Below are 18,252 nucleotides of genomic sequence, written 5' to 3'. Positions count from 1 at the left end.
TATATCTTCCCTTACAGTGATTTTTGCATAAATATTTGAGTTTATTCTCCACAGCAATGTTCATCTTCATTTATAAATTTAAGATTGTACTTTATATTTTCATCTAAGCTTAAACTTAAATGAAAATAACCCCCCCCCTTCTTTTCTGGTTTTGCAGTTAAATATTCTGGTTGACACTGGAAGCAGTAATTTTGCAGTTGCAGGTGCCCCAAACCCTGATGTAACGTCGTACTTCAATACAGAGGAGTAAGTATCTTTTTAAAATTCTTTGAATAGGATTGAATGTCCTGGGTTCTGGCCTGTATATGGGAAAGACAATGCAAAGCAGGTGGATGGGCTTCTGTTGCTGAATGTGGTGTATATGTCTCTTGTTTTTAGCACCAGAGTCTGTCACCCTTCCTCACGCTGAGTAGCTCCTTGCTCCACAACTGGTTCCATTGATTTCAGTGAACCTACTTGCGGCATGAGGTGTTTTTAAATCTGGCCCTGAATTGCTTGTAGGATACCATATGCTCTAGTGTTATGCTTATACAAAGCACATGGGATCTTTATAGAGGAAGGCAAATATGCAGCATTTATTGAAAATACAACAGTTAGCATATGCTTTTCAGTCACACACACATACACATACCAGGGCCAGCTCTGGGGCGGCAAAAAAGCCAAGCAAAAAAAACCTGCGGGTGGCTGGAGCGGTGAAGCAAAAAAAAACAACCTGCGGGGCAGCCGGAGCCAGGGCGCCAACTTTTGGCTAGCGGGACTCCCTGCACTGCAGACCTGCCCTGGGCAGTGGAGTGCACGCCACGGCTAGCAGGGCGGAGAGAGAGAAGGGGGGCAGCCAGGGCTTCCTTCAGCCAGGGCACTCGGCCCCTCCCGCCGTGCCACCTGCTGGGAGGGCTCTGCGCTGCTCTGGTTGGCGGGGAGGGAAGGACATGGGCTGCCAGGCTTGCTGCAGATCTGGCACCAGCTGGGACAGACAGAGCACGCAGCCAGCTCCCAGCAGAGCACTCCCCTCCTCCACGCTGCTGCCCCCTACGGGGCAGCCAGAGCGGAAAATAAAACAAACAAAAAAAACCGGTGGCCGTGCTGCCCTAGGATTGGACGGAATGCCACCCCTTAGAATCTGCCACCCCACGCACGAGCTTGCTTGGCTGGTGCCTGGAGCTGGCCCTGACTCTCACTCTCACACCTGCCAGTGATGTTTATAGTTAACAGTCTGTTGTACCTCGAGTCAATCTAATGGCCAGTTTGATTGAGCACGAGTGTGGAGCTGGGCTCTTGTCGGTCATGATCCGATGCTCTGAGGCTTTGCAGGACTGAACTCGGAGTTCCATAGCAAAACACCCCAGCTTTATAGTTCTAAATTCTCATTTGAGTCCGTGCATTTTTGCAATGTCATCCTGTAACCATTAGTTCTTAAGTGGTGTTGTTATTTGATGGTTATTGTCGGGCTTCCTGTCGTTATCTCCTATTTGTTGTCTCACCTTTGGGGGGTGTCTGCCTCACCTCTGAGGTCATCAATGCTGCTAACATGTTTAGCATTGGATACAATGGATGTTTTCTGATTGTCTCCTGGTCTTTCCAAGTTTCTCACTTCTTCTTGACCATCTGGACGTTTTGTGATGGCTTTCACACCTTATCTTTTCCTGATGCATGCATTCCTCGTTCACACAAACAATCTCTCACAGAAATCTTCAATGGTATACAGACAGCAGTATCTTATATTCAGCAGAATACATTGTAAATCAAGCCTTGCTAAATCTTGTAACTAGAACGCCCTCCCCCCCCGCCCGAGTATCGCTTATTATAAACTTTCAAAAATGAATACTGCATAATGTGGCATTGTATTAATTCTAATGAACAGAGAGGGAGGATTTGGCCCAAGAAACAATAACTGTATTAAGATGCAGCCTGTGAAAAAGTTTGAGAAACCTTGACTTAAATTTCTTTGGTGACATGATGTAATATTCAGTATTGCCAACCTCAAACATTCAGAACTTATGAGTTAGGCCCCCACAAAATCACTTGATATCTGACCTATCAGTCCTCATCCTCAAAGGAAACCTGCAAAACACTTTTCAAAAGATGAGCCTGGGAGCTTGAATTCAAAACATGATTTTTAATGTCTAGCAACGATCTTCATAAAGATACTGGATTTATGGTTAATTACAACAACCTGCAACCCACTAATCTCCCCTTTTGTCCTGGGATTACAAGGGAGTTAATGGGCTATTTCACCTTGAATGGTTCCCTTGAATATGTGCTAACTGCTTGTGCTAAACTATCTGTTAGATCTAGTGTTTAGCTGTGACACTGTTAGTACCTTTTCAGACCTGAAGAAGAACTCTGTGTAGCTCGAAAACTTGCCCTTCTCACTAAGGGCTTGGCTACACTTGCAAATTTGCAGCGCTGCAGCAGGGTGTGAAAACACACCCTCTCCAGCGCTGCAAACTGCGGCGCTGCAAAGCGCCAGTGTGATCAAAGCCCCAGCGCTGGGAGTGCGGCTCCCAGCGCTGTCCGTTATTCCCCACAGGGAGGTGGAGTACGGACAGCGCTGGGAGAGCTTTCTCCCAGCGCTGGCGCTTTGACTACACTTAGCGCTTCAAAGCGCTGCCGCGGCAGCGCTACCGCGGCAGCGCTTTGAAGTGTAAGTGTAGCCAAAGCCTAACAGAAGTTGGTCCAATAAAAGATATCACCTCACACACTTTCTCTTTTAAATAATGTGACCGCACAAGGGATTGTATAAAAATCATGGGTTCCTGTAGCTAAACCCCATCACCGTGGTCCTTTTCAAGTGTTCATAGTAATAAGTTCAATATCAGATTTGCAGACCTTTGATATCTCTACTTAAAAATGACCTGACAACTTTCCAACAACTGATGAAAAGTGCTTTTTTGAAATATATTCTTTATAAAATAGGCCCTTCCCATATGATTTCATATTGTAAAGTTTGTCTTTAAGTTTAAACTAATATTTACTGAAACTTCTGTTTCTATTTGACATTGACTCCGCTTATGCATAATATGTGTTTCTTACTTTACTGATCACTTCCTTGTGTGGGAAGTGTGAAACCAACTGTCTTGGCATGATTTTCCTAGTTTTGTGGCTGTGTTTTTATAATCAGTTGAATTACTTTTTAAAATGTTAGCTACATTAATTTCTTTGTATCCTGTGGCTTTCTGAACAGTTTAAAGAGCAGGATACATCACTGCAACTGGAATTGTTTTCTTGATTTAAACACTGCAAATAAAAGTTGAGGCATATTTTTGAAAGTTAGGTTAATGCAAATATCAAGTATTTAATCTTGTAACTTTTTTTAAATAGGTTGTTTTCTCATAGAAATCCCAGATTAATCCATACAGGGAAATACGACTAGTAAGTCCGGGCGGTTTTTTGAGCTGTGGAGGCTTGGCCCGTGCAACATGTGGGGAAGGGGACCCCGAGTGGCTGCAACTTACAACTCCCAGGTTCAGGTCGGCACCGCGAAGGTTTCCTGCCAAACCAGCCAGATGGCAATGGTCAGGAACATTTCCCGGGAACCCCACTCTGCCTGGTGACCACGGTCCACAGCAGCATCCCTCCTAGTCCTGCGCCGCCTCCAACTGCTACTCCCAGGGCAGGAGCCAACACTGGGCTCCGGAGATCTGCGGGGGACAGAGGCGGTGGGCGGCATCTGAGCGTGCAGCCACCTCCTCCCCGGGCTCCAACTTTCCCAGCTCCCTGAACCACGGGGCCCGAAGCAACTTCCTGCCCCCACAGCTCCGGCTGCTGCTGTGCTGGAGAAGTGCCTGGCCGGGAGCGCACGGGCTGGAGAGCAGCGGGAGTTGGGAAAGTTGGAGCCCAGGGAGGAGGAGTCTGCGCGCTCGGATGCCGCCTGCTGCCTCTGTCCCCTGCAGATCACCGGAGCCCTCCAGTAGGGACAGTGGCGGTGGCAGCAGCAGCAGCTCACATGCCGGGGAGCCGCAGAACCTGAGCACAGTGAGAAGGGAACCGGGGGGTGCGCCTGCCTGGGCTGAAGCCCAGCACCCCCCTCTTGGGGGGCTCCTGCAGCGGATGCATGGGGGTGGCAGCCCCCCATGCATCCCTCCTCCGTGCATCCCTCCACACCACGCTCGGGGCTCTGCAGCTCCTGGGAGCAGGCTCAGGGCCTGGCGGCAGCTCACATGCCCGGGAGCCTCAGAGCCTGAGCACAGCGAGGGGAAGCTGGGGGGGTGCACAGGTGCTGCCACGTGCATGCATCTGCTGCAGCCTGCGGGGGGGGGGGGCGCCGGGCCTCAGCCTGGGCAGGAGGAGCGGGGTGTGTGGCTGCTCCCTGCTAGTGGCACTGCTGCCTTTGCAGGGCTGCTGCCCACCCTGCACCACGCCGACTCCTCCATGGCTGGAGCTTGCCGCTTTTTGGCACCCCCAACCACTTGGCACCCTAGGCGACCGCGTAGTTTGCCTAGTGGTTGCACCGGCCCTAACTATATCTAGGTTTGCCAGAAATTTGACGTTTACTTTTTTTATAATTTTAACTGATATGAATCAGACATGCCAAACCCACACATACACCAAAAAAACCCCAAAAAACAGAAATTGGGCTTGTTTTTGGCTTAATTGGCTTGAGTTGCTTATTTGCTAGTTTTTTGGCTTGTAGCTTGTTGCCTTTTTTTTCTTTTTTTTTTTTTTTTAATCGGCTCCTGGCAAGCAGGGGGAACAGGGGAGCAAGTCAGGGGTACGCAGCAGGCCCGCCACAGTCCCAGACTGCACGCTAGGGGGGGATCTAGTCACATAGAGAGTACAGGTTCTTAGGGACTGGCTTATTTTGGCCATGTTTTGAAATGGGATTAGCTTGATTTTTGGCTTATTGTTAAAGTCGGGGTGCTTATTTACCATGTGAAAGTTGGCAATTGTGATATCAATGTATGTTTTAAAGCATTTTTAAAATTTTTATTTTTAATTTTAATGTGGAAACTTATGCATTGTAATCATTTTTATTATATTTAAAATTTCACAGTTGTAGGAAATTATGGAGGTGGTTAGAGAATTATTTAATGACTATAGACATCGAGATTCAAAAAGTTAGAGCTTTATAACCATTAAAATATGACTTGTCAATGTTGTCCAAATATAGAGAGTAAATATCTTTAAATCAAACTCTGCATTCTGAAGCAGCATTTTTCTTATTCAAAATTTACAGAAAGACAGACTCATCTAACAATATTTTCTTTGGTTCATGTGTAGATGGTAAAATAAAATAAGAAATCTAATCCTTCCAAGCCCAACTGTTGATCTTTAATTGATGTATATGACCAAAACTATTTAGAAGATAGGGATGCTGAAAGATACTTTCTATTCTTGATACCTCTTTATACATCTTAGATGGGTGGTCTTTTTCATTTTTGGCTTTTTTTTTAATATCTTCAGTGAAACATACTTGGGGTGGTGACAAATAATGCATTTCCACAGACATGGCAACAGATAAGACAGCACTTTATCCAGGAAACACCAGTGCAGAGTTTGCACAGTATATTCTAGAAATAAGACATTTTTGACGATTCCAGAATTTCCACTTCAATGCTAACCTTGGGATTCTTAATATTGGAGTCTTTGTATACCAACTGAACAACCCCTATTCATTAATGGTTTTAAGGAGGATATAGGTGTTATTTTTTTCAGTTTGCTGGCAACTCAGAAAAACCTGGGCGCAAAAAAAATCATTGTGGGTCAAACCAAACATTTCACTTGGATTTAGAGCATTTTTAATGTCTTAAAATGTATTAAATTTGAAGGAAGTTTCTAAATCAAAAGCAGTTTTGAATAAAAAAAAAATCAAAATGTTTTTTGTTTTAAAATGTCTAAAGGAAAGGCTTTGACTGTTTTGGAATTATTATTTTTTTTTTCTACATGAACAAGTCAGCAAAGCTGACATGAATGTCTGCAAAATGTTTAAATGTTGCTGGATCTGCTTTTTTTTTTTTTTTTTTTTCCCTGAAAAAATTTTGGCTGAAAATTTTCAGCCAGCTCTACTCCTGAGTTGTGAATGAAGGGAAATGCCAACCCCGCCCCCACATCCCGGCCAGTAAGTTTTCAGAAGCTAAGCAGGGGGGCCAATTCCAGCCCTCCTGTGAGTTTTAGTAGACTTATGCGGACAGGTGATGGGGTGGGAGCCAGAGGAGGAGCAGTGGCTAGCTCTCTAAGGGTTTGGTTTTGGGGGAGAATTTGAGAGGCCCCACCTCTCCCAAGAACTTAAGACCTAGGTGTGAAAGTGGGGTTTCAACTTACTAGTTAAGGATCATGGGGAGGGCCTGTGAGCTTTACAGCAAGGGCCCACAGAGCCTCTCCAGGGCCATGGGGTGGGGGTTGTGGGAGGCCTTGATGAGTATCCTAAGGCTCAAAGGGTGGGAGCAGAGGAGGAGGAGAGGAAGTGTTTCCTCACTGGGACCCCATAGATAGATAGAGGGTATGGCTACACTTGAGAGTTGCAGCGCTGGCAGTTACAGCGCTGGTCGTCCAGCTGTGCAGGGACAGCGCTGGTGTGTGGCCGCACTCACAGCTACCAGCGCTGCAGTGTGGCCACATTTGCAGCATTTGCAGCGCTGTTGGGAGTGATGCATTGTGGGCAGCTATCCCAGCGTTCAAGTGGCAGCAATGTGCTTTTCAAAAGAGGGGGGTGGGGTGGAGTGTAGTGTGACAGGGAGCGGGGGAGAGAGAGAGAGAGTGGATTTTTTGGAGCCAACACTGTGTATCAGCTCCCTGACTTGCAAAATCAGAAACTTTTTCCGACCCCTTACTCTTTAACTGCAAAAGCCTGCAGACCAGATAAGCAGCTGCCGACTCGCTGCTGGTCAAGCAAAAAGCAAACACTCAGCCCCTGTGAATCAGGCAGGGAGGGGGATATCTCATTTGATTGTTCACAGATTGATCACAGCAAACAGGAGCTGTGTTTTTTTTTTTTTTTTAGATAAGCGGCGCCCGGAGCCGCGTTCACAACAAAACAAAGAGAAGCTGCATAACAAAACAAAGGGAATAATTTAGTTAAAAGCATTCTGGGATATCTCCTAATACCCTGGAGGCCAATAACAGCGCTGGTGTGTGGCCCACACTTTATGACCAGCGCTGCAGAACCAGCGCTGCAATGCTTATTCCCCAAGCAGACCCAGGTGTACGGCCAGCGCTGCAGCCACGGAGTTGCAGCGCTGGATGTGCCCTGCAGGTGTGGACAGTTACTAATTGCAGCGCTGGAAAGCCTCCACCAGCGCTGCAACTCTCAAGTGTAGCCATACCCAGAGGCTGGAGAGTTGCAGGAACAGCCAGGAAGATATTTCTCGATCCTTGTGACCCTCCTCCATGGGGGCTGGGGAGCAGTGGTAGTAGGGGAAAGCAGTTTTCCTGTTACCTTACACCCTCTGGGGTCTGCTGATCCCCAATCCTCCAGTAAACCATGCTCTTTCTTGCTCATGCCCCAGCAAGCCTTAAAACAGCCCCAGTCCTGCAGACATCCAGAGGCTCACAAGAGGAGAGCCTAATTCCCATATACCTCCTAGGCTGCGTAGCAAATGATCCCCTATCTTGAGGACCTGCAGAGAGTGGGTCTCCCTTTTTATAGAAACTTTAGGGCATTAGAAGCTTAGGGACTACTTTCACAGGCTGGTAGGTGAGGACTGGGTTACGAGGAGACTTCATGGCCAACAGACTGGGCAGGGATGGAGGATCCTTCCTTGCCCTCCTTCTCTTCTCCAGGGACTTCTTAGTATCTGTAGGGACAGGTCTTATCTCTAGGATTTAGGACCACTTAAAAACAAATCTACACCCCCCACCCCCTGCAGAAATGCCATTCAAAACACTTGAAGGTTGTAATTACATGTCAGTGTTTTGTGTATGTCATCTTTTGGAAAAAACTGGCAGGAAAAATGGACATTGAAATCTAGGAAATTCAGAGTTAAGGTTGCTCTTTGTTGTGTGTGTAATGAGTTTAACTAAAATAACCACAACTGTAACTCACTCCTGGGAGATAGTTAACAAAAGGTAAGTGACATTGAAGGAATGCAGAGAGGAACAAAAACATTCAGCAAATCCTAACTAAACATAGCATAAGACTTTGTAGCACAAGCACTTTAACATACAAACATGGATAGATCACACATTTCTAATTCCAAACACTTCTTTAAAGCATAGACATACTGTGGTGGAATCCTGGCCCCACTGAAGGCAAGGGGAGTTTTACAACTGATGTCAGTGGAACCAGGATTCCATCCCTTTGCAGTTTACAGAGGCTAAAGATGGGTGCCTATTCTTATTGCTCTAAAAGGAAATAAAAATTATTTCAAATCCCTCCTCCCCTTCAATTATATCTCATGCAATTTCAATTCCATTAAACAACAGCAGTACACGCTTCCACTACAGTTACAAAAATGCAAAAAAAGGGGGTGGGAGAAAAGGAAGAATTAGTGCTTTGTTGTAAAACTATTGAAAAAGTTATGGATGTGTGTCCTTTTTTTTATTAGAATGTCAGTGCAATGTTAGAAATGGAACCTTAACTCTGAATTTCCTGAATGTCTAGTTTTTTGTGGCTTCTTTTAATTCAAATGACAAAATATACATCCTTAATTTCAACTTAATTCCGTTTTTTGTGTAGATCAGAAAATTATTTTGCTACCTTTGAGTCTCCAGGAAAACCACTTGGAACTATGGGGTTTTAGAGGAAACCTTGAACTCAGTGTTCTAGAAAAAGAGTTTGTTTTGCTGAGAAGGTCCTGTATAATGTTTTATTCATGAAGTATGTTCTATTGCCTGCTCAACAGGTTGGATTTTTCTATAAACCAAGCAAAATATTGTAACTGGGCAGTCCAGCAGTATAATATGCAAGTAGATTGATATTATCTTGAATACTATCTGGATCACTTCAGTAGCTGAAGATTATGAGGTGCTCTGACAATCTTTAATTTGAGAAGTTAATAGTTCAACTATTGTTAGTTTAGTGTGTAAATTACCATTCACAAGGATCTGTTTCAGTAATCCTGAAATGGGATAGTGAGAATGTTCTCTGGTAATGGATGGAAACCACTTGAGACTTTTTTGCAAGTGGATTGTCAAGAAAAAAGTTCTTGAACATTCTATTTCTCATACCGCTCAAAAATACATGTTGGCAGGGGCGGCTCCAGGCACCAGCATGCCAAGCACGTGCTTGTGGCAGCAAGCCCTGAGGGGCACTCTGCCGGTAGCCGCGAGGGCGGCAGGCAGGCTGCCTTTGGCGGCACGCCTCCGGAGGGTCTGCTGGTCCCGCGGCTTCGGCGGACCTCCCGCAGGCTGCTGCCGAATCTGCAGAACCAGGGACCTCCCGCAGGCAAGCCGCCGAAGGCAGCCTGTCTGCCGTGCTTGGAGCGGCAAAATGCCTAGAGCCGCCCCTGCGTGTTGGTGATTGTAGCTTGTTACTTTTCCACAAAGGATTTACTGGAACCATTGTGTAGGGTTTTTAATATGATATTTCAGATTATGTCATGTTGAATCTTCAATTAGCCTAATTTTTTTTTTTTGAAGTTACATTTTCAAATTGTTTGGTCATAAAAATCCATCTAGTTTTCATCTCTAAAACCTTTTAACTAATCAGTTATGTTAGCTAAGTCTTCTGCCTTAGAACTGATCTGAAACGTCTACTGAGGCATTCGTGTATTTTATCATCCCTTGGACTTGGGAGGTAAATCTAACTTCCCAATCAAACACACCTAAAAATTGAGAACCAGGAATATCCATAAATTAAGAGTCTACAGCCAGAAGGGACTGCTAGGATAATCTAGTTGGACCTTCTGCATGACATGTATGTTATGTGTGGTTTTAATGGTACATGCACTGAAGAACCGAGTCCAAATAGAATACCCAACTTTGTCTTTTTGGTTAAATATTTGGTAATTTAAACCCTGGAGAAGACTTGAGGAGTTTTATTGTTTTGGTTTGGTGGCTTTTTTGTTTTTTGCCTTAGAGGAAGAATTGGCAACAAGGGAAATGATTGAAGGTCTGCTTGGCATTTTGATGTTTTTGTGATTGGCGGGGGGGAGGGGAGAAGAGAGAGAGAGACCGAAACAACTTTTCATTAAAATAGTTTAATCTATTGATTCTCTCATTCTTTGCTATTGTTTGAGTTTCTTTAGACATTGACTTGGATCGGTGGAGACTGTAAGGGATTTACAGGAAAATATGAAGCAAACTTTCGCTGCCTGGTTTTACTGGCTTTTGGGGTCTGGCATTTTTGAGTGGCAAGATAGGGATTGCATTCAATATGGTTTTATAAAAATATGCTAATGAGTGAATATAATGTAACTGGAATATGCTTCATGCAACAGGTCTCTTGTAAGGTATCATTACAAAGCTTGTAATCTACTGAGTGTGATCATCCTATTTGTATAAATGTACCACTCTTGTATCTGAAACTAGGAATATGAAATATAAATCTGAGGGCCTATTGTAATTATGCAAAGTGTGGGCCATTAATGGTGGTTTGGAATCTTGATGACTCCCATTAACCAGGACAACTGTCTGCAGGCAGGGTGTGTGTACGTGTACGTACGCGCACGCGCCCTGGCAAGTGGGTAATGAAGTCTTGCAGTGATCATGTCACCCAAACTGGAATCCATCTTTAACCTGGTGTCTTTCCATTGAAAAGTAGGGGTGGGAACCCAGAGAGGGACAAAGGATTCCTGCCTTATGCAAAAGATATATATATATATATATATATATATATAAAGGGGTGAAAGAGAACAAAGGGAGGAGAGGAGCCATCATTAAGAATCCCCTAGCTACCACCTGAGCTGGAACAAGAGCTGTACTAGGGAAAAGAATTGTGCCCAGGCCTGGAAGGCGTCCAGTCTGAGGAAAAAACTTACTGAAGCATTTCTGAGGGTGAGATTATCTGTATTCAGTTTGATTAGACATAGATTTATGAATTTTATTTTATTTTGTTTGGTGACTTACTTTGTTCTGTCTGTTACTACTTGGAACCACTTAAATCCTACTTTCTGTATTTAATAAAATCACTTTTTACTTATTAATTAACTCAGAGAATGTATTAATACCTGGGGGAGCAAACAGCTGTGCATCTCTCTCTATCAGTGTTATAGAGGGCGAACAATTTGAGTTTACCCTGAAACAGATTTATTTGGGTTTAGACCCCATCGAGAACTGGGTATCTGAGTGTTAAAGACAGGAGCACTTCTGTTAGCTGCTTTCAGGTAAACCTGCAGCTTTGGGGCAAGTAATTCAGACCCTGGGTCTTTGTTGGAGCAGATTGGTGTGTCTGGCTCTGCAAGCCAGGGTGCTGGGGTCCTGAGCTGGCAGGGAAAGCAGGAGCAAGAGGTAGTCTTGGCAGATTGGGTGGCAGCTCCCAAGGGGGGTTCTGTGATCTAACCTGTCACAGGGATTATGGAAGAATTCCATGTACTGATCATGGACAAATTGGGTGCTAGGTTTTCCTCACATTGCTCTGTCAGTGAAACTTCTCCTGAACTGATCTGCTTTCAAGGAAGACAGACAGGTATTGGGTTACGTTTTATTAATACCTAAAGACAGGTACACAACTAGCACTCAAATGAGACCACAGCTTATTTCCATTTTTGACTGAAGCCAAACTTGAAGTGTTTTGTGATTTGTGAAACTGATTCTTCTTGGTTTTGTTCTCTGCATGTGTTTTTTTTTTTGTTTTGTTTTTTTTTTAAATATTATAGTAGCATATATGTTATGCTAGGCATGCTCTAAGTACAAAAGAGGTTAGTCTAAGGCAGTGGTTTTCAAACTTTTTTTTCTGGGGACCCAGTTGAAGAAAACTGTTGATGTCCACAACCCAAGGGAGCTGGGGATGAGGGGTTTGGGAGGGGCTCAGGGCTGGGGCAGAGGGTTGGGGTGGGGCTGCGAATGAGGGGTTCAGGGTGTGGGAGGGGGCTCTGGGCTGGGGCAGGGGGCTGGGGTGTAGGAGGGTGTCAGGGCTCTGGGGTGGGGCCAGGGATAAGGAGTTTGGGGTGCAGGAGGGGATCTGGGTTTGGGTGTGGCTCGGGGCAGGGGGTTGAGATACAGACTTCCTTCTGGCGGCTCCTGGTCAGTGGCGCAGTGGGGGTTCTAAGGCAGATTTCCTGCCTGTCCTGGCACCGTGGACCATGCTGCACCCTGGAAGTGTCAAGCAGCAGGTCTGGCGCCACACAGCTCTTACCTGCAGCCACCGCCCGCCCCAGCTCCCATTGGCTGGGAACCAGCTAGCGGGAGTGCAGAGCCGGCGTTTGGGGTGGGGCAGGGGATGGAGCCCTGTGAACCCCCTGCCTAGAAGCCGGACCCACTGCTGGCCACTTCCAGGGCGCAGTGCGGTGTTAGAGCAGGTAGGAACTAGCCTGCCTTACCTAGGCAGCACCGCCAATGGGACTTTTAACGTCCCAGACGGTGGTGCTGACCAGAGCAGCCAGGGTCTCTGGGTGCTGAGCAAGGTGACCCAGTGCCTTACATGCCATGACCCAGTACTGGGTTGCAACTTGAACTTTGAAAAACGCTGGTCTAAGGCCCAAATCCTGTAACGTGTGGGCAGACTGCCGTGCCCATGTGGATCTGGACCCAGGTGTGCAGGATCGGGGCCTAAAGAAAAGCCTTCCAAATAGTTTGGCTTTTAATATACGTTTTCTATTTTGTTAGCAACATAAAGTAAACTCTGAAATTTCAATTACTCATTTCCCTCTCCTCTTCCCTCTCCCAGATCTAGTCATTGCCCCCTCCCTCAGAAATAATTATCTCCTCTGTCACAAAAAAATGCCCGTCAACTACAGGTGCTGGTGTCAGTGATGCTCCTGAAGTCCATGCCCTGCTGCTTCGGCTGCCTCCTCAACTTGTGCCTTCTGCCTCCTAGAAAGAGCCTGGGGGCTTCTGTAGGCTGCATCACAGGAGACATTGTAGGGGCTACTGGGGAGAAGTAGGGTGCTAGTGGCCCTACAACCCCCATAGTTGCTTTCCATGGGGGCAAGTCAGGGTCCTTTGCTTATCCCAGCAGTTCCGGTGCGCCCCCTTCAGGGAGTGCTGGAGTCTCTTATATTTTCTAATATGGTTTGCATGGGATTCTTTCTGTGTTAGTTTAAAATTCTGGGACCGTGAATTTGAACAACTTACTAGAAGCCAAAGCATTCTTGGATCAGTCATATGAAAATATTGGCTGACTCTGGTCATGCAGTCCAGAGCAGATGTAGGCAGTGTATATACACGCTATAGACTGAAACTGCCTCTGCCAGGGTCTCATCAGATCCCCAGGATGCTGATGGGTTATCACTCTCCTAATAAATGAGGGAAAGTGATTTATAGAATAAGGGTTATATGCTCTCAGAAGTATGATTTTTCTTTTCTTTTCCTTCCCACCCCCCAAAAGCGGGCTTAAAAACAGTGACCTTTTATAAATGATTTTTTTTTTTTTTTGCCTTCAGGTATTTTTGAGCATTTTATATGGAAGCCTTCACCCCTAATCTGTGTATGATCATTTCAAGCTTCAAATTCAACCTTTAAATACATTCACACGAGATCTCGTTGCTTGCTCAGAGTAGGACTCTTCTTAATCCCTCCTATCTTCTGGTGTTTGGGAAGCTGTAACTTTTCCCACTCTTTTGCCCCCTTTATCCTCCCAGCCCCTCCCTCACCAATTCTCACACTCCCTCCAGGCTCTCCCGTACTCTGTTGTCCCACACAGGCCCCCCACCAAATTTACCTGCCACCATCTTCTCTCTCTTTCCCCACACCCTTCAGTTTCTTTCATAAAAATTGCCAATTATTCAGACCCTATTTTGACTTTATAGAGTTGTTTTAACATTACGGTACTGCTTTGAGACTTTACTTGGGATCAGGTGCCCCATTGTGCTAGGTGCTGTACAAATGCAGAGGTATACATAGTCACATTAACACAACTGTAGCAGTGACAAATAAAGGTGGTATGACTGCTTCTGAAATTTAAAAAAGGCGGATGCTCAGCTGGTTCTGGGACATGTTTAGTGACTGAGGTACACACCTGGCAGGAAGTTCATGAAGGTATGCTGTTGGAAGCAGATATTTCCAAAATTTGTCAGGGAATGTGCTTAATAAAACTGCAATCAAAGAAGACGATCTCAAATTCAGATGCATGAAGGAAGTGATTTTTTTTTTTCCCTGATGGAGAAGAGGAGGTCAGACCCTGTAGGCAGACTTCCTAAAGAAATCCATAAGTGCATTAGAAAAGAAGTGCCATTAAGATAAGACAAAAGTACAGTTTCTGTATGTACTGCACTAAAGATAGCACTAGGAAAGTGGCATTGAAGATGTGCCCCCTAGAAGTGGTGCATTAGTTCACCTTTCTTTTTTTCTTCTTGGAGATTATGGACTCTAACGGACCACAATGACCTTTTAATGGTTAGACAGATTCCCTAAAATTCAGGGCTATGAAGAACTAATTGAGAATGGAGTTCAGGTTTTTTTCCTTTCCCCTACCACTAGGCGTAAGGGCTTCAAATTTAAATGAAAATTTTTAAGTTGAGAACTGCAGTTTGACTGCCTGATAGTCCCACAAAATAGCCATGTGCCCCCTGTCCAGGGATGGATGGATGGCAGCATTTGAAACTATAATTTGGTCTTTTGTTCATGGGCCAGCAGTTTGGGTATGCAAGAAAGCTGACACTCTGCTTCTTGAGATTGCTTGCCTTTTCCCCCCTTTTTGGACTGGAGGTTGAGCTCCAAAGAAAGCTTTTGCATCTTTCTCTTCAACGAGGGCTGTGGGAATCGCATGCAGACCAGGCTGGGGTTTCTTAAGGAGTTTTCCATTGAGCATGAAAGGAGCTCTCCTTTCTAGGGAATGTGATGATATGGAAAAACTGGGAGCCTTCTATGCAATCTTGGATGCTCATGCAGTCTCTTATACACTACACGCATTGCTACTGACCTAATAAGTTTCATGTGTTTTTTCCCTGGCTCTGCTGAGTAAAGGCCCTGTTACAGAGCAAGTTCACAGGAAAGGAAGTGAGTTGACCAGTTTCCACTTCTCTCTTGGGAGGGGGGAAAAATCTGGAATCCTTAAAACAAAAATATTCACAGCTATGTTGGTTCTCAAGGAAAAAAAGTGCTTAGGTATGTTAATGTGATAACCATTTTGGTGGGGGTTCCCCCCCAGTTTTTTGGGGAAAAGGTATCAGGTTATAAAGTCAAAATGTGCCTGTCCTTGGAGGTTGGACAATTTTTATTTATTTGTTGTAGTTGTAGTAGTAGTAGTAGTAGTAGATGATGATGATAATAATTAATAAAAAGCATGTAAGGCAAACTGTTCAACTTCACCGTGATTTGCAAAGATACAACGCACAATTTTGGGAGAAGATGCTGTGTTGTGTTGCATAGGCTCGCTGCACTCTTCCTCAAGATTGCCATGAATATTAGAGGTTAGGGGATTTGTATCAACCCCCGGGCAAGTTTTGTATCAAAATCCAAAACTATGCAAAAAAATTTCATCCAGCACATATTCATATATAACTGAATATAAATGTAAATGTGAGAACCAAATGCAGATGGTTCAACAAGCACAGCTTGTCTTTAATGTGTATATTCCTTGCTATATATTTAAATTATACATTGCTTGCACATGTACATTTTTTTTTATGTATTTACACATATATAGTCATCACTATAAAACTCACTAACTTAAAAGCTCCCAGCAAAGGCAGTTTTTACTCTGTGATAGTAAAGGCGTATTGAACTAAATTGAGCCCTGTCATTTGGCACTAAAACACTGAGTGCCAGGAAATTAGAACAAAACTGAATTGAAAGAAATTTGAGTTTCATTGCTCTCCTGTAATGTTCAAAAAAATAATCCTTGTGAAGTTACGAGATGATGGTTGTGTTCTTGTTAGAAACAGGGCATTCAAAATAAAATCCTCATCACTCTGTTTTAGTGCCTTGTCAAGGCTCCTAAATATGACTTACACTTTTAGCTTTTAAAGAATGTCTGTTGGCATGTCTGTCTTGAAACAAAGCACTAGGCTATGGCAATTCCATTTTCTGATACCAATCCTCCCCACTCCAGCCCTGCACACATGTGCTTGCTTAGGCCCTGATCCTTCTCTCCTTGAAGTCAAGGGCAAAACTCCCTCTGACTTTAGTGGTATAGGATCAAGTCCTGAATGTTAGAGTTCAGAATGCTGTACTCAGACTTTCTTCAGGAAGTAGGTCCGTACCAACCTCACCTTATCTGTTTCCTTGTCAATCTCCAAACCCAATAACATTTCTAATTTCCAAAACCCCGTGTGGATTTGCCCCTTCCTTCCTTTCAGAACTCATGATTCCTTCTGCCCTTCTCTTTGACTTGCTATTCCTAAACTTTTGCTGCCCCCAGTCTATAAAGAACTTTTCTCCCTCCTCCTGTAAGTCAATGAGGCCTCTACACTAGATGAGGAGGGCGGCGCAGGCGCGAACCCCTCCCGCTTTCCCTGAGACAGCCATCTCTTCTCATCACCATCCAGAGACCCCCACCCGCCCCCCCGCCCCCCAACCGGACAGAGAATCAGGGAGGGATAAGGCGGTAAACAGAAACACATTAATTTTTATTTTTTTTAAGAATAAAAATAAAAAAAAAAATAAATATTATATAAAATTTTAAATCTCAAAAACTACAAAAACACATATCACACATATAGGAATAGAGCAATAATCCTCTCAAAACAGTTCAAAAGCTCTCAGCTGAAAAGCTCAAAGCTCCAGCAGGGAGGTTCCTGGGAGAGGTGGCCATTGTGCTCGTGTGGGGCACACTTCATGAGCAGGCCATCCCTAATGTAAGGGAATCATGGCCTCGACAAGCAGGCAGCATATGGTCCTGGTCTGTGCAGGGTTTAAGTGCTATAACTAGTGTTGCATCTAGATTGTCGTTGGGCAACTTGGGCTTAGAAAGGCTCAGACTTTATGCTTTCCAAGTGAGGCATAATGCACAGTGGCCTGCGCTTAACGATTATACAGAGGGGGCTTTAGAGCTTGCAGACTACGGATGCTGTAACTGCTCTTTGCTAGGTATGCCAGAGCGATGCAGGAAATGCCAGACAGCCAACCAAGAAAGCTCTCCTGTGCTGGGTGCTCTCCGTGCACATTCTCGTTCCTCCACTGCCCCTCTGAACTCTAGAACCCATGCAACTGCAAAGCCTGTTCTGAATAGAAACTGACTGCTGAAATCTGAGGAGACTAAATCAAACACGCTTTCTGCTCACCAGAAACTGACTAGACTGTTCTCACTGTTTAACTTCGCATCTCGACTGCCCGGCATATCTACTTTTTCTTTCAAGCCACACAGCTTTCTTTCCAGCCACTGCCCTTCCCACAGCTGCCGTCACAGAGCACATTAGGCGCAGACTAGGGGAGAGGGGCAGGTATGGACGCGGAACACATCGAACGGGAGGCAGCGTGGCGGGAGCATGTGACAGTGGAGGAGCGCCTGGGTCTAATGAGGAGGCACACACGGCGAACGGGAGGATAGGTGGCGCACGGCGGGCGGGAGGAGGCAGCGAGATGAGCAGGCAGCCAAGCAGAAGGACCTTGACCCCGGCGCCGCCAAGATCTGCAGCAGGCAGAGCAGGCAGAGGAGAGAGCCCCTGCACCCCCCAAGCAACAAGACCAAGGCCGTAGGCGCCGCCAGAGCTTACACACCGGAGGCCCAGAGGGGAATGAACAAGACAGGAGAGGTCTCAGAGAGTGTGAATCTCCAACCTTACAGGATCACCCAGTCCCAAATCCAAGTTTCCCTTACAGAAGTATAACATTATTAAATCAACGTTGTCCCACTCCCCTGTGTGGCAGTTTTTTGTTACTGTGACTTTGTGTTTTTAGTTGGGTCACTGCTCTCGGGTGCTTTTTGTGGGTTGTGGGGATTCAGACTGCAGGCACTGCACACCAGCAGGGGGTACAGACTCAGGGGGCACACAACAGGGGTGCAGTCACCAGCTGCCAGGGTCACCACCCAGGGTCAGTGCTGTGTATGTATGCTCAGGTGGTCTGGCGTGGCACTTCCTTGTCCAGCGTCTGGCGCCCTGCAGGCCCTTTTCCAAATCTGAGGCCCTATGCCCAGCCACAGGAACCCAAGAGGCCTCATCCAGCACAGACCCGCGCCCCTCCCCCCTGCCCTCACCCACTTCAAACCCCACCCAACCCCCCACCCCCACCCCCAACCCCAACCCCCAAACCCCCTCGCCCAAACGCCCAAACCCACCATTCCAGAGCACCCCTGCGCCCCCACCCACACCTGCAAACACACTGCAAACCCACCCC

At 45.6% G+C, this 18,252-nt stretch overlaps 1 protein-coding gene across 1 annotated transcript in view; it reads left to right on the top strand.

Moving 5' to 3' along the window:
* Window positions 1-18,252, top strand: part of BACE2 (beta-secretase 2) — a 72,007-nt gene that overhangs the window by 34,311 nt on the left and 19,444 nt on the right. The window contains exon 2 of the mRNA XM_039496964.1: window positions 158-246. Coding sequence (XP_039352898.1) covers window positions 158-246 — 89 coding nt within the window. The remainder of the gene's footprint in view (window positions 1-157; window positions 247-18,252) is intronic.

This window comes from Mauremys reevesii, linkage group 1 (assembly GCF_016161935.1).
Source record: "Mauremys reevesii isolate NIE-2019 linkage group 1, ASM1616193v1, whole genome shotgun sequence".
NCBI lineage: Eukaryota > Metazoa > Chordata > Testudines > Geoemydidae > Mauremys > Mauremys reevesii.
Note: the sequence above shows the minus strand (reverse complement) of the source record. Positions and strands in the feature narration are given on the sequence as shown.